General features: G+C 44.5%; 1 protein-coding gene across 4 annotated transcripts in view; it reads right to left on the bottom strand.

Moving 5' to 3' along the window:
* Positions 1–13789, bottom strand: part of LOC147237371 (AT-rich interactive domain-containing protein 1B-like) — a 186448-nt gene that overhangs the window by 6843 nt on the left and 165816 nt on the right. For all 4 annotated transcript variants that reach the window (XM_086148124.1, XM_086148097.1, XM_086148114.1 and 1 more), the window contains 5 exons: positions 13374–13477; positions 11223–11417; positions 10587–10802; positions 5162–5384; positions 1022–1157 (listed from right to left, as the gene is read on the bottom strand). In XM_086148124.1, coding sequence (XP_086004250.1) covers positions 1022–1157; positions 5162–5384; positions 10587–10802; positions 11223–11417; positions 13374–13477 — 874 coding nt within the window. The remainder of the gene's footprint in view (positions 1–1021; positions 1158–5161; positions 5385–10586; positions 10803–11222; positions 11418–13373; positions 13478–13789) is intronic.

The raw sequence follows: 13789 nt of genomic DNA, 5'->3' as shown, positions 1-13789 counted from the left end.
TACAGGATGGAGAGAGCAGCTGTGAGCTAGATGACAGAGGAGGAAACTGTAAGACAATAATACTGATGCTCCTTTCTTCACTGTGAGCAAGCTGGATTTGGGTTCTGAAACTACCTTCATCAAAAGTACAGAAAAGCATATTCAAAACTTTACAAAATGATCTTGTGAATTTTGTAAGTAAAGCATTCACTGCATTATGATGTAATAACATATTATGAGAAAATGTAATTTCGGAGGCAAATACTAATTGTTCAGTCAAGCTCGCTTGGTGAAGTGATCATACACAATGTGATGGTCAGAGACATTAGAGGGTTTGGCAGTGAAAAACATCTGCTTGGGTAATATAATTGCCACAAAAGAATAATAACAAAAGTGAAATAACAACTTTGTGGAGAAGTATCGATGACTGCTTTCGTCTGTAGGTTTTTTTTTTTTCAAATCACGTTGAGGACAAGCAAGAAGGTCCCTGGTTCAGTTCCAAGTGGGGGCCTTTCTGTGTGAAGTTTGTGTGTTCTCCTTGTGCCTGTGTGGGTTTCCTCTGGGTTCTCTGGTTTCCTCTAACAGTCCATAATAATGCAGCAGGTTAATTTTTTAATGTATGTCCTGTATGTATTTGGTCCTGTAATCGACTGGTGACCATTCCAGCATGCATCCCTGCCTGGGATTGGCTCCAGCCACCTTAAACTCTGAGTGCCGGACGAGCTGTATAGAAACTTGAAGGAATGAATGAGTTTGGGATGAATCAGCCAAACTGAACTGAGATGTACCGAATGTCACAAATACAGGCAAAAAGAAGGGCGTCTATCTTAATTGTTATTATGGGAGAGATGGCAAATGGGCAAATTCACCAGAAGCTGTTATGTTCCTTAATGCTTTTAAGGCAAAGGCATCCATGTTGAATGAAGTCGACTGACAGTGTGAGTCCCACTGGTAACAGCTTGGCGATAGCAAAACTAAACAATTCTCCATAATAATAGGAGAAATATTACTGTAAGAGCAGTGAGGGATTTCAGCGCTGTACCTGTTGGGGGGCAGTAATGTAACCTGTCCCACAGGGGTAGTGGCGGGGGTAGGAGGTTTCAGATCCGTTGTTGTCTCCACTATAGAGCCAGAAGACTGGGGCGTCTGAGGACCTTGGAGGGAGCCACCTGAGTTAGCTGGAAGACAGAGCTGAATTAGTGTAGCAAGTTGATATTCAGATCTCTAGACCCCTTGAGTTCCAACATTGTTCCGATATGATCATGAAGCTGATGTGGACCTGCTATAGTTAGTTTGGGGGAGGGAGAAGGGAAAGAGGGCAGGAGGGAGGAGAGCCAAGATTTTTTCAAGTAAATTGTCCAATGAGGTGATCAGCTGATAATTTTAGGGTGTGCTATGAACCTGATCATACAGCCATGGGTTCATTTAGAGGACTGGGCTTGAGGGAAAATATTAGTGGATTTATGAGCATACTGGGAAAATAGTCTGAGCAAGTTTGCACCTCAGAAAACATTATCTTAAAATGAGTGCTGATTACAGCCTCTAAGGTAAAAAAAAAAACCTTTTCTCAGAATCAAACTGGGGTAAAAACTGGGTTAGTGTGCTGACTTCTTATGACACCACATTTCTGTGTGTTTCTCAGAGTGCGGAGCCGTGAGAGCCTGAAATACAACCCCCTCCCCCCAACCATTTGAAACCAAGGGATCCACATTCCCTGAAGCAGATTCAATGGTAATATGCGGACTGTTTTGTCTAAAAGACGATAAAGATAGAGAATGGGAGAATATGAAAGTATTCTAATGAGCATTTAGTGTAAGAGGACTTCCTCTGGAGCAGCTTCAGTGGCCTTTTCCTGCACTTTCCATTTCCAAAAGAAAAAGAAAAAGAAAGTCTTTAGCTTTAAGAATTCATGGTAATTTTGAATTATTCAACAATATCCCCTGCCTCTACACCATGAGAGGCAAAAATAAAGAATCAGAGGCAGACAGAGAGAAAGGAGGCAATAGATGAGTATCCAACAATGATGTGAGACGCACAGGTGAAGGAGAGGGCAAAAAATGTCACTATATGCTGGGATACCCCCTCCTTACACACACTTGCGTATGCATGCAAAATGCAAACAATGGAGAGTTCAGTCAGGGTTAAGCAGTCTTCTAAAGAAGGTGGGCAGATAGGGAGGCAGGGAGGGGTTGTGGCTGAGAGCATGAACTCAAGCTTCACATTTAGAGAGAGAAAAGAATGACAGAGGAAAAAACGTGTGTGTGTGTGTGTATGAAAAATGCTGCTGACTGATGTTTCATGTGTATGCAAGCAAGTGTATGTGTGTCAGCTGCTGACATAATTCCAGTGGGGTATCAAGTTTTAGGTCGGTGGAGGCAGGGAGGGGGGGGGGGGGGCGTAGAGTCAGCTAGCTAAACTAGTTTTGTGAATGAAAGGTGAAGATGAGGTCAAGTTTGTTTACATTCTACATTCCAGTCCTCATTAATCACTCCCCACACCACCACCTCCTGCACAGACACACTCCACCACACCAGCCCCACTGGCCTGCTGGACAAATTCCCTCAGTGACATCATTATGCCGTCAGTCTATTTATAGGCTGGCAGGGTGTTACTGAGACACTGTTTACTTTGAAACAGGCAATCAGAACCAAGGTATGAGAAGAAGGAAGGAGTGGATATTTAATCTGGCCTACGAGTGTGTGATCTTTACATGTGAGTCTTAATTGTTTTTAATCAGGATAGCTTGGAAACATGTCATGGTGTTTGATGATAAATCCTATGTCAACTGGAATCAAGCAAGTCACGTTGCCACCATTACATTCACTGTACAGTAAAAGCAATACATCTGCTGGCCTATAACTCAAAACACATAGCCATATTTTTTATCTTGACATTAACAAAAGTATCTATTTAAAAGAACTGGGCAATGACACACAACACATTTTGAAATTACGGTTGCTAGTAGACATCGAGGCATAGCATTTTGAGAGTGTTCGTCAGGAGAACAATAGAAGGAAGACATTTATTGTCACATTCAGTTATACATACAGCACAACATCAGTGAAATTCAACCACTCCATTTAACCTATCATGGATGAACCATGATCAGAAGGCAGTTCCTGAGCAGTGCCAGGAGTTCAGCGACTTGCCTAGAAACTCCTTAAAGGCTGGAAGGAGCATGGGAATCAAAACAGGAATGTTTGGTTCTAAGGATGACTGCTCTTACCCCCTCAGATATGTTGCTCCCCAAATGTGACACTGTGGGTTCGATTTTTGCAGTTTTGACCAGTATGTGGTCGGAGGGGCGGCGTGGTGCAGGCGGTAGATCAATTGTCTTTGGAACCAAACATTCCTGGGTCCTTTCCCAGCTCCTAGTGTGTCAAAGTGTTGTTGAGCAAGACACTGAACCCCTAACTGCTGCCTAACTGAATTTCCCCAAGAGGGATTGATAAAGGATAAATTATTATTATTATCATTATTATAAGTATTATTATTATTATCACATCATCAGCCATCAAACACTGTGCTCCCCAGTTAGTTGTTTGGAAACAAGGATAAAAGCAATTTCTAACCTGGATAGAGTAACAAATATGATTCATCTTTTTGAAGAGGACATACATTATTGATAATAGATTTAAGATAAGACATTTCCATGATTTTTGTCCCCCAAACCTTTTGATTTCTTTCTTTTCTTTCCCCCTTTATACTTCTTTTTTTCTGGATTGACCTGTAAACCCTGCAGTTTTGTTGCCTGAAAAACTCCTAATCCTGGCACAGCATTTTTATGAGAGAACGTAATGCTGGATCCTGTGCGATCTGGCAATGTAGCTGATATCAAATATATTGGAGAAATGTTAAGCTTGTTCTTTTTTTGCATCTATAAAGGCTGTTTCAAATGTCATACATTGATTGTACTAACTGTGCAGTGGTTCCATCAGAGGAGGAAAAATGTAGCTAGTTTACAACTGAAATGTTAGGTCCCTTGAATAAATGAGAAGATGTGTTATAGACCCGATACAATATCAATGTTTGTATAAATGCAAATTAGGGCAGATGCTCTTTTCCACCCACCAGCAAAAGCAATCTGCCGTGTCTTAGGCAGGTGAAGTGCTCCAACGCTCTATTTAAAAGCCAGGGTTACGTTTCTCATCTCCACTGCAAATTAGAGGCGCGACCTTATCGGTCCATATCGTGCCAGCTCTTTCTCTTCTCCTGATCTTTGTGTGGTAATTGTGCATAGAGAAATGTCAGGTGTGAACAGCTAACACAAACCCAAACTATCCCTTGTGTTATGGTTCTGTGTCGATAAAATATTACCCAACCTCAATCGCACTGTAATCAAATAAAGGAAAGTATCAGATTTGGGTGCTACCTGTGAATGCACAGTGGGTCAACTTCATTATGTGAAGAATTTTCTTATCAAAATAGTGCCAATGTTGACTCATCTCAAGGGTTTTAGGGTGTCTTCCTGTAAACATGTTGCCTAATTTGTTATTTTTGTTTTTGCATCACATTTACTTTTCATATTTTTTATTTTTGGCAATAGCTTTTCCTTTCCTTTAATTCAAATCAGTTCTGGGCACAATGTTACAATTCAAAGTTGACCGAAAGACACTAGAGGCATACAAGATGCATTAATTGGGATTTTTTTGGCAAACTTTTTATCTGAATAATTTGAAAAGGAAATTTTACATCTGTGTGCTAATGTTGACAAGTTCACATACACACATTGTGTGCAAAGCTTTCAGCACTGATTGCTTTTGGATTAACACTATTTTCTTTGTCCTTTTAATGAACTGCAAAACAAAACCCAACAATCTGAGGTAAGAGAACAGTATTCAAACTGTGACCTAGGTTGTTACCTAAACCTTTATAGGACAATGAAATAAGAAGCAAGCTAATTGACAAAACTATTGGTGCTATACAATGTAAATAAATTACTACAGTACCTTAATTCTTTCTTATGATGTAGACTGGCAACATCGACTATGACAACATTGCAAAACTGATATTTTGTTGTTGTTGTTGTGCCACATTGTCATAAATACATGAATGTTTCTCTGATTATTCCTCACACCTGTATCTTCATCAGCAACACCTGTTGTTTACCCGCTCGCAGATGCTGGGGAGCAGTGTGGTGAAAAAAAAAAATCCGATGAAGCGGTCTCTTATCAGTCCTTACCAGGTGAGGGAGGCTGGATCTTGACCTGCTTCCTGTTGTCCCCTCCAGCGATACTGCTGCTGCTGCTGCTGCTGTCTGCTGGTGGCTCTTCCCCCCTCTCCATTTTACACTCATAGGCAAACAGATACTGGATGTACTGCTTCTTCAGCGAGCTGGCAGAGCTGCTTGACGTACCCACATTCAGGGTGGAGGACAACTCGCGCCACTTCTTGTTCTTGTTTACCTGTGTGGATGGGAAGGTGGCAATTGATTGGCGATATATACACTGAGAGTAATGCAACTTTAGTGTTCAGAGTAATTTCTTGCACTAAAATAGATAGAAATACAACACAGTCAATGGTTAATGGTTATTGGTCTCAACTTATATAGTGCTTTCACACCTTCTGGTTTCAAGGTGCTTCACAGTAGAAAGGATTCATCCATTCATGCACACATTCACAAACCAATGTCGGCAGAGCTGCCAAGCCATTAGGAGCAACTTATGGCTCAGTGTCTTGTTGTTTGACCTGCACAAAAGAGGAGCCGGGCATTGAACTCCAAACCCGCTGAATGTGCCACAGCCATCCTAGTAGAATATCTCACGCACATTCATATGTGCACACTATATTGTGACACAGTCTTTTCCGCTGTTTTAAAATCATGATGAGCACCTCCTACTTTGCGATTTAGACAAAACACTTCACGGCTGTCCCTTCCGTGAGCTGCCACCTTACCGTGGTGGAGGGGGTTTGCGTGTCTCAGTGATCCTGGGGGCTATGTTGTTGGGGACTTTATACCCCTGGAAGGATCACCCAAGGTAAACAGGTCCCAGGTGAGGGACCAGACAAGGTTTGGTTTAGAAGACCTCCCATGAAGAAGAAAATCAACTGACCCAGTTTTCACTTATCCAGATCCGCCCTCCCCGGAGCCAGAGCACTGCGGCGGGCACCTGGTGGCCGGGTCTTTACTCATGGGGCTCGGTCGGGCACAGCCCGAAGGAACGACATGGGTCCCGCTTCCGCTGGTCTCACGACCCACAGGAAGGGTCAAGGGGGTTAGGTGCAGTGTGAGCCGGGCGGTAGCCAGAGCGGGGGACCTTGGTGGTCCGATCCTCGACTGCAGAAACTGGCTCTTGGAACATTGAATGTCACCTCTCTGGCAAACCCGAGCTGGTGTGCGAGGCTGAGAGATTCCAACTACATATAGTCAGACTTAGCTTGACACACAGCGTGGGGTCTTGCACCAGACCTCTCGAGAGGGGCTGGACTCTATTTTATTCTGGAGTTGCCCCTGCTGAGAGGCGCCAGGCAGGTGTGGGCATATTGATTGCCCTTTGTCTCGGTGCCTGCATGTTTGCGTTCAACCGGGTGGATGAGAGGGTAGCCTCCTTCAGGCATTAAGGTGTCCATATGTGCACTTGGCACCAACACACCTTATGGCACAGTTCTATGATCAACCTTGTGGTTGTATCGTCGGACTTGCGGCCACATGTCCTGGACACTCGGGTGAAGAGATGGGCAGAGCTGTCAGCTGATCACCACCTGGTGGTGAGCTTGCTCAGATGGTGGTGAAGGATGCTGGTCAGACCCGGCAGATCCAAACGGATGTGAGGGTCTGCTGGGAATATCTAGCACAGTCCCCTGTCAGAGGGAGTTTTGACCCCCATCTCCCGCAGAACTACAACCACATCCCGAGGGAGGCGGGGGACATTGAGTCCGAATGGAGTGCTTCCATTGTTGAGGTGGCAGAGTGGTGCTGCGGCCGTAAGGCGGTTGGTCCCTGTCGGAGTGACAACCTACAAACCTGCTTGTGGACTTCAGCGGTAAGGTATACTGGACTGGGTGGTGATCCCCCTTTTTAATAAGATGGATTGGAGGGTGTGCGCTAACTACAGGGTGATCACACTCCCCATCCTCCGGGAGTATGGAGAACCAAACCCTGTCATACGGCTGTTCGGTGTCAGGATCTCCTCTCGGCAGCTGAGAGGAGACAAGGCTGAGTCCAATTGAGAATCAGTGCCAGCTGAAGCAGCGGCCAGCTGCCGCTAATCACCGAGCTCCATAAAGAGCAGCGGCACGCCCCGCCCGGGGCCGGGGAATTCGTGAGGGATCGAGAAGGCTCGAGAGGGACTCAAGAAGAGGTCCCAGGGCTGGAGGATTGTGGAACCCTTCCTGTAACCCTTCCTGAGACCTTGCCTGAGACCCTGCCCTGGTGAGACCCTGCCCTGGTGAGACCCTGCCCTGGTGAGACCCTGCCCTGGTGAGACCCTGCCCTGGTGAGACCCTGCCCTGGTGAGACCCTGGCTGTGACCCTGCCTGTGAGACCTTCCTGAGACCTTGCCTGGGACCCTTCCTGTAACTCTGCCTGGGACCCTTCCTGTAACTCTGCCTGGGACCCTTCCTGTAACTCTGCCTGGGACCCTTCCTGTAACTCTGCCTGGGACCCTTCCTGTAACTCTGCCTGGGACCCTTCCTGTAACTCTGCCTGGGACCCTTCCTGTAACTCTGCCTGGGACCCTTCCTGTAACTCTGCCTGGGACCCTTCCTGTAACTCTGCCTGGGACCCTTCCTGTAACTCTGCCTGGGACCCTTCCTGTAACTCTGCCTGGGACCCTTCCTGTAACTCTGCCTGGGACCCTTCCTGTAACTCTGCCTGGGACCCTTCCTGTAGCTCTGCCTGGGACCCTTCCTGTAGCTCCGCCTGGGACCCTTCCTGTAGCTCCGCCTGGGACCCTTCCTGTAGCTCCGCCTGGGACCCTTCCTGTAGCTCCGCCTGGGACCCTTCCTGTAGCTCCGCCTGGGACCCTTCCTGTAGCTCCCCCTGGGACCCCTCTTGAAACTCTGCCTGGGACCCTTCCTGAGACCCTGCCCAGGGCTGGAGGATTGTGGGACCCTTCCTGTGACTTTGCCTGGGACCCTTCCTGTAACTCTGCCTTGGACCCTTCCTGTGACCCTGCCTGGTGAGACCCAGCCTTGTGCGACTCTATCTTGGGGCCGGGGAATAGCCAGAGACCCTGCCTGTGTGTGACCCTTGACCTTACCCTGCAGCTTGGCCAACCATGTCCCCCTCGTCTTGCCCTGCCTAAATAAAGAGTTCCGACCTGATTTCAGCCTTGGTGGTGTGGTTCCCTGCCCGAGTCCGCCCCCCGTCCCTTGACAGTTCGGTCCCTTTTATGATTGGTGTCCGAGGTTGGTCCACTTCGCCTGTTGTAAGTCGGACCCGTTTTCGGACAGTTGGACTCCGTCTGGGCTGCCCTCTAATTTCTAGGCGCAGCCAGGGTGTCGAGGGGATCCGGTTTGGTGGCCGCAGGATCAAGTCTCTACTTTTTGCAGATGATGTGGCTCTGTAGGCTTCATCACACCATGATCTTCAGCTTTCACTGGAATGGTTCGCAGCCAAATGTGAAGCAGCTGGGATGAGGATCACTACCTCCAAATCTGTGATCATGGTGCTCAACCGGAAATGAGTGGAACGCCCACTCCGGGTCGGGGAAGAGGTTCTGTCCCAAGTGGAGGAGTCCAAGTATCTTGAGGTCTTGTTCACAAGTGAGGTAAGGATGGAGCAGGAGATCATCAGGCGGATCGGTGCGGTGTCTGCAGCGATGCGAAGTCTGTACGGGAGCTGGGCTAAAAGGCGTAACTCAATTTACTGGTCTACGTTCTCACCTTCACCTAAGGTAACGAGCTTTGGGTAGTGACCGAAAGGACGAGGTTGCGGATACAAGTAGCCAAAATGAGTTTCCTCCGCAGGGTAGCTGGACTCTCCCTTGGAGGTAGGACGAGAAGTTTGGTCATCTGGGAGGAGCTTGGAGTAGAGCCGCTGCTCGACTGCTTAGAGAGGAACCAGATGAGGTGATGCGGGCATCTGGTCAGGATGCCTCTTGGGTGCCTCCCGGGGGGAGATATTTCGGGCATGTCCATCTGGGAGGAGACCACGGGGAAGACCCAAGACACATTGGAGAGACTATGGCTCCAGGCTGGCCTGGGAATGCCGCGGGGTCCCCCCAAGGAGCTGGACCATGTGGCTGGGCAGAGGGGGGTCTGGGCTTTGCTGCTACGGCTGCTGCCCCAGCGACCCAACTCCGGATTAGTGGGATAAGATGGACGGATGGATGGATGTACGGACTTCATGGTTGTAACAACACATTTACAGTCTGGTATATATAATTCTGCACCACTAAAGGGTATTTTGCTGAGAGAATACATCTATATGTTGTATTTGGTGTTTTATTGTAGACCTCTGTATTCTAATGACACAAAATCTTTAGAGCACAAAGAACTCACTTTAGCAAGGCTTTCGACTTGTACCCGTTTCAAGAAAGGCCTGTGAGCATAGCAATTCTATAAATGCGTCTCAAGTTTGATGTGAAAGAATATGATAACAATGGCATCCTACGTGCTTTAGACAAAAGGTCCTGAAGGACTGAATAGGCATTTATATAGACTTTCCTGCAGTTCAATCAGAGCGGGTACCAGCTGCCAAGTTTCTTAATCTCATGGAAAGCCTCAGAGCAGACTTGGGTAAATTTTGCCACCAATTGAGTTAGGGGCAATGAATTAAAATAAAGGTGTGTATCATATAGCTGTGATTTCAGGTAGTTGTCTGTAGAATTTGGAAATTGAAACAGGTTCTATTCATTATCTTGCCCTTCTAATTTCCATGCATAACAATATCATGACCATCAATTGGTTAATGTGATATGGGATCATCCATTCTTAAAGACATATATCAAATAGAAACCACAAAGGGATCTGAATGTAATGATGCTTATACGTTTTTCCATATAATCTTTTTCCAATATACTGTATATATTGTGACATTGTTAATGTAAGTTAGCGTTAGATAAAATATCTTTAAGATGAATTGATGCATTGTACTTACAGGACTGTCTCAGAAAATTAGAATATTGTGATAAAGTTCTTTATCTTCTGTAATGCAATTAAAAAAGCAAAATACTTTTTCATGATATTCTAATATTTTGAGATAGGATTTTTGAGTTTTAAGATGTAAGCCATAATCAGCAATATTAAAATAATAAAAGGCTTGCATTGTTTCAGTTGATTTGATATGAATCTAGAATGTATGACATTTTTGTTTTTGTAATTGTATTACAGAAGATAAAGTACTTCATCACAATATTCTAATTTTTTGAGACAGTCCTGTATGGTCATGGTGTGTGAGTACCCTAGCTGGAGAGTATCAAAACGGCGACACAGATGAGCACAGCGAGACCGGTTCACTGTGAATTCTGTGTGTGCTTTTCTGAGCTTTTGACTTTAACAAGATGAGAATAATAATAATAACAAAATAATAATAATTCTAATATCAATAATGATAGCGATTATCATTATTAGTATAATCTTCATTAATAGTATCAATTATGGTATCAATTTATCATTAATATTATTATAAAAGCATCAAGTGCATCAAGTTCCCAGTGCACTACCATTGCAAGGCCTCCTATTTCCCGGACAGCTGTGTAGAGCTTCCAGAGGTCCAGGGGTTTCTTGCCCACCAAGGGCAGCTGGGAAACGGGTGTCCCTCTCTCTTCCATGAAATTCAGGTAGCGCTCCACCCAGCTCCGCCTCTCTGGCTCCCCACCCAACTCATATAGCCGTGTGATTTGCTCTCCACTGAGCGAGGAAGAGTTTGGGTTAGCTTTCTGGCAAAAAAATTTTAGAAGAGCAGAAAAGGGTAAAAGACATAAACGACAAACTAGTTTTTTTTTTTTATAATAACATCTTATGTGTACACATTAAAATGATTGGATGTTTGGCGGTTATTGTGCAACAAAAATGAATGCATTTCTTAAACTAGTTTCAGGCTAACTTAAAGTGAAAAAAACTGCAACCGATCTGGCAGCGACTTTTCGGCAATGGTAATATCAGTTCTAATAACTCAGTTCTAACTGAGTTAGGCTTTTTGGAAAAAAAAAATAAACAAAAAAACATTTAAGGCACAGCTTGTTTCTCTGACTTTTAAGATCAGATTTGTTTAACTTAAAACAAATATTTTTAGTCACTGTTGCCATCTCGGAAAAATGCATCTGTGTGCCTATTCCAGAGTGTGCTACAGTACTTACTGGGCTGGAGGGGGCTTTTTGGGGCCAGGGGGGGCTGCTGATGCTGTCGCTATCATCTCCATGGTAGGACGACAAGCTGGCTGGGCTAGGGGAGAGAGGTGAGGGCACAGGCAGGGTACCCCCTGGTGTGGCTGGCTGGGACACACACTGCTGGGAGCCACTGTTTCTATTATTGTTGCTGTGGCCACCTTGTAGCTGAGAGAGAGAGATTAGATTGTCAGTAAAGGATGGGTCTTCTCAGCGTTACAGCTACAGCTAAGTGACACCAGCAACACTTCTCCCTGGAAAGCACAAGTAATATATACACACCCGTAATATATTTCAAATGTCTACATTTCATAGCCTTTAGATTTCATAATTGAATGCCCATCCAACAGATATAACCAATTTATAGAGTGCAATGAGGGCCTGTGTGCACCCATCCATTGTTTTTTTATGAGTCAAATCACTAAGTAGTCCTCAGAGAATGAATGTTTTGGAGGTGCAGTGATTTTTTTTCACCTGAGATATTTTAGTTGTTAAATACAATAGATCCATAGGACTAAAAATATCAGCACAAGGCAGAGTAGTTCATATGATCTTTGCTCTCGATTAAGTTAACAGGGAGAGAAGACTTAAGTGGGTTTTGGTGGTGAGGAAACGCCTTTAATCTGATAGGAATTCTGAGTTAAAGACGACATTTATCTGGGAAACATTTTACCTGAGATTTTTTTCCCTCTTTAAAGAGAGAAAAAATGAATCACCAACATTCAGTGCTTGGCATACACTTTTAGTGGAATGACATAAAAATGTCTGGCAAACAATAAAAAAGCGAATGGACACAACCTCTTAAGACTGTTGGCTGAATTTCACAAGAAATAAAAACAGAGAACCTGAAAAAAGATGGATTTGACCCATTTTCCATTAAACCGGTTATTTCTGTTTGTATCACATTGGTATCAGTATTGGATCAGGGCATCCCTATAAGCAATGAGAAAAAGTAGTTTATCTACCAATGGTATTTATGGTTGTGATTCCATAATTCAGGTAAAATCACCCTATGTTAGTTCACACCATGATTTGTGTGCGTGTAAATGTGTGTGTCTCACTCTAAAGTACATCAGTGTATGAGTGCTGAGATACATTAATCCTCTGGTGCATGTGCATGGAAGCTCAGGCGTGGAAGAAATTCTGAAAGAGGGAACAACAGCTTGACAAGTTCTTCTGGTCTGTGTGCAGAATTTTCATGTCAGCAAAACCTTATCTTTCTCAGCTCTCTCTCACCCTATTTCTTGGTTTGGCTGTATCTCTCCCTCTCTCTCTCTCTTTCGGCATCCTTCTCTCTTCCCCTCACTTCTATCTCGGTAGACAGATCATCTCTTTTGGGAACACTGGGGGTCTTTCTGGCTGCTCTGACTGCCTTAAATAATTCAAAGGGCCTTCTCCCATAATCAGCAAAAGAAAAGACAGGGATTTGGAGGGAAAAAGACATGTAGTAGATGTGATGTGATGAGTGTGTGTATGTGTGTGTGTGTGTGTGTGTGTGTGTGTGTGTGTATGTTGAGCAAAAGCAAGGAGGGGGCAAAGAGCAGAATTTTGTTGTTGCTGAGCTGAGCCAAACAGACCTGCAATTGCAGGCCAAAATGACAAGTCAGCATTGTGTATTGGGAGGTGTTTGGGATTGTGAGTGAGTGTGTGTCTATAAAGGTAGTTCTGAAAGAGTTGTGTTTTTGTGACGGATGGATGGTGTAATTGTGTGTTTTTGTGATGGGAAAGCCAAATGTGTGGCTTTTTGTCCCTGCCCACTGGTGTGTGTTTATGTGCTCTTGTTGGTGTTTTGTGATCGGTTGTATGTGTGTCCTGCAGATGCAGAGTGTTCACTTTCTCTCCACGACTATTTTTTGTAGGAGCTGCCAAAAACATCAGCAAGTGCTGGGGGCAAAAACAAAGTGATGAAAACATTAGGAATGGTAAATGTTAAACAAATCATTAAATATGGCGAGAAAACAACTGAGAAACAGCGCACTGTGCTGAGGCAGCAGATGCTGATCAAAATTGGTTTGGTTCATTAGGGTAGTGTGAAGAAAAAACAAAAAGAGAGCAAAAATATGAAACAAGCGCAAAAGGCGTGTGAAAAGAAAGATGAGACAAAGATGGAGGTCGAAGAGCTACCTTTGGTTTGTTCGGCTCATTGGCAGGGCTGTTGTCATCTTTTACATCTGTTTTCTGTTTCCCATCTGGGCTCATCAACCCGTCTCCTGACACTCCTGTGGCTCCTTCACAGAGAGGAAGAAAACATTTGATGAAAAATAATTGTGAAGATATTCTCACTGAATCCCATCATAATGCTTTAAAATAAGTAATTTGGGGCAGATGACCTTTATTCTCTTTGCTTTAATTGGTATCTCTTTTTAGCGATATACTTCACCTAAGGGGCGAATGGACAAGTAAGGTGCAGCTGTCTGTTCAGAGCATCATAAAATGTTAAAAGTGAATGGTGCTTTTGTGCTGACCAAACCCTACATAATAATAGAATGCAATCCTGCATCATAAATATTTACTCCTGTTGTCATTCACCTACTTGTCAC

Source organism: Fistularia commersonii, chromosome 1 (assembly GCF_037954325.1).
Source record: "Fistularia commersonii isolate RoL2024-O1a breed Wild chromosome 1, RoL_Fcom_v1.0, whole genome shotgun sequence".
NCBI classification, from domain to species: Eukaryota; Metazoa; Chordata; class Actinopteri; order Syngnathiformes; family Fistulariidae; genus Fistularia; species Fistularia commersonii.
This window is presented reverse-complemented; position numbering and strand designations above follow the sequence as displayed.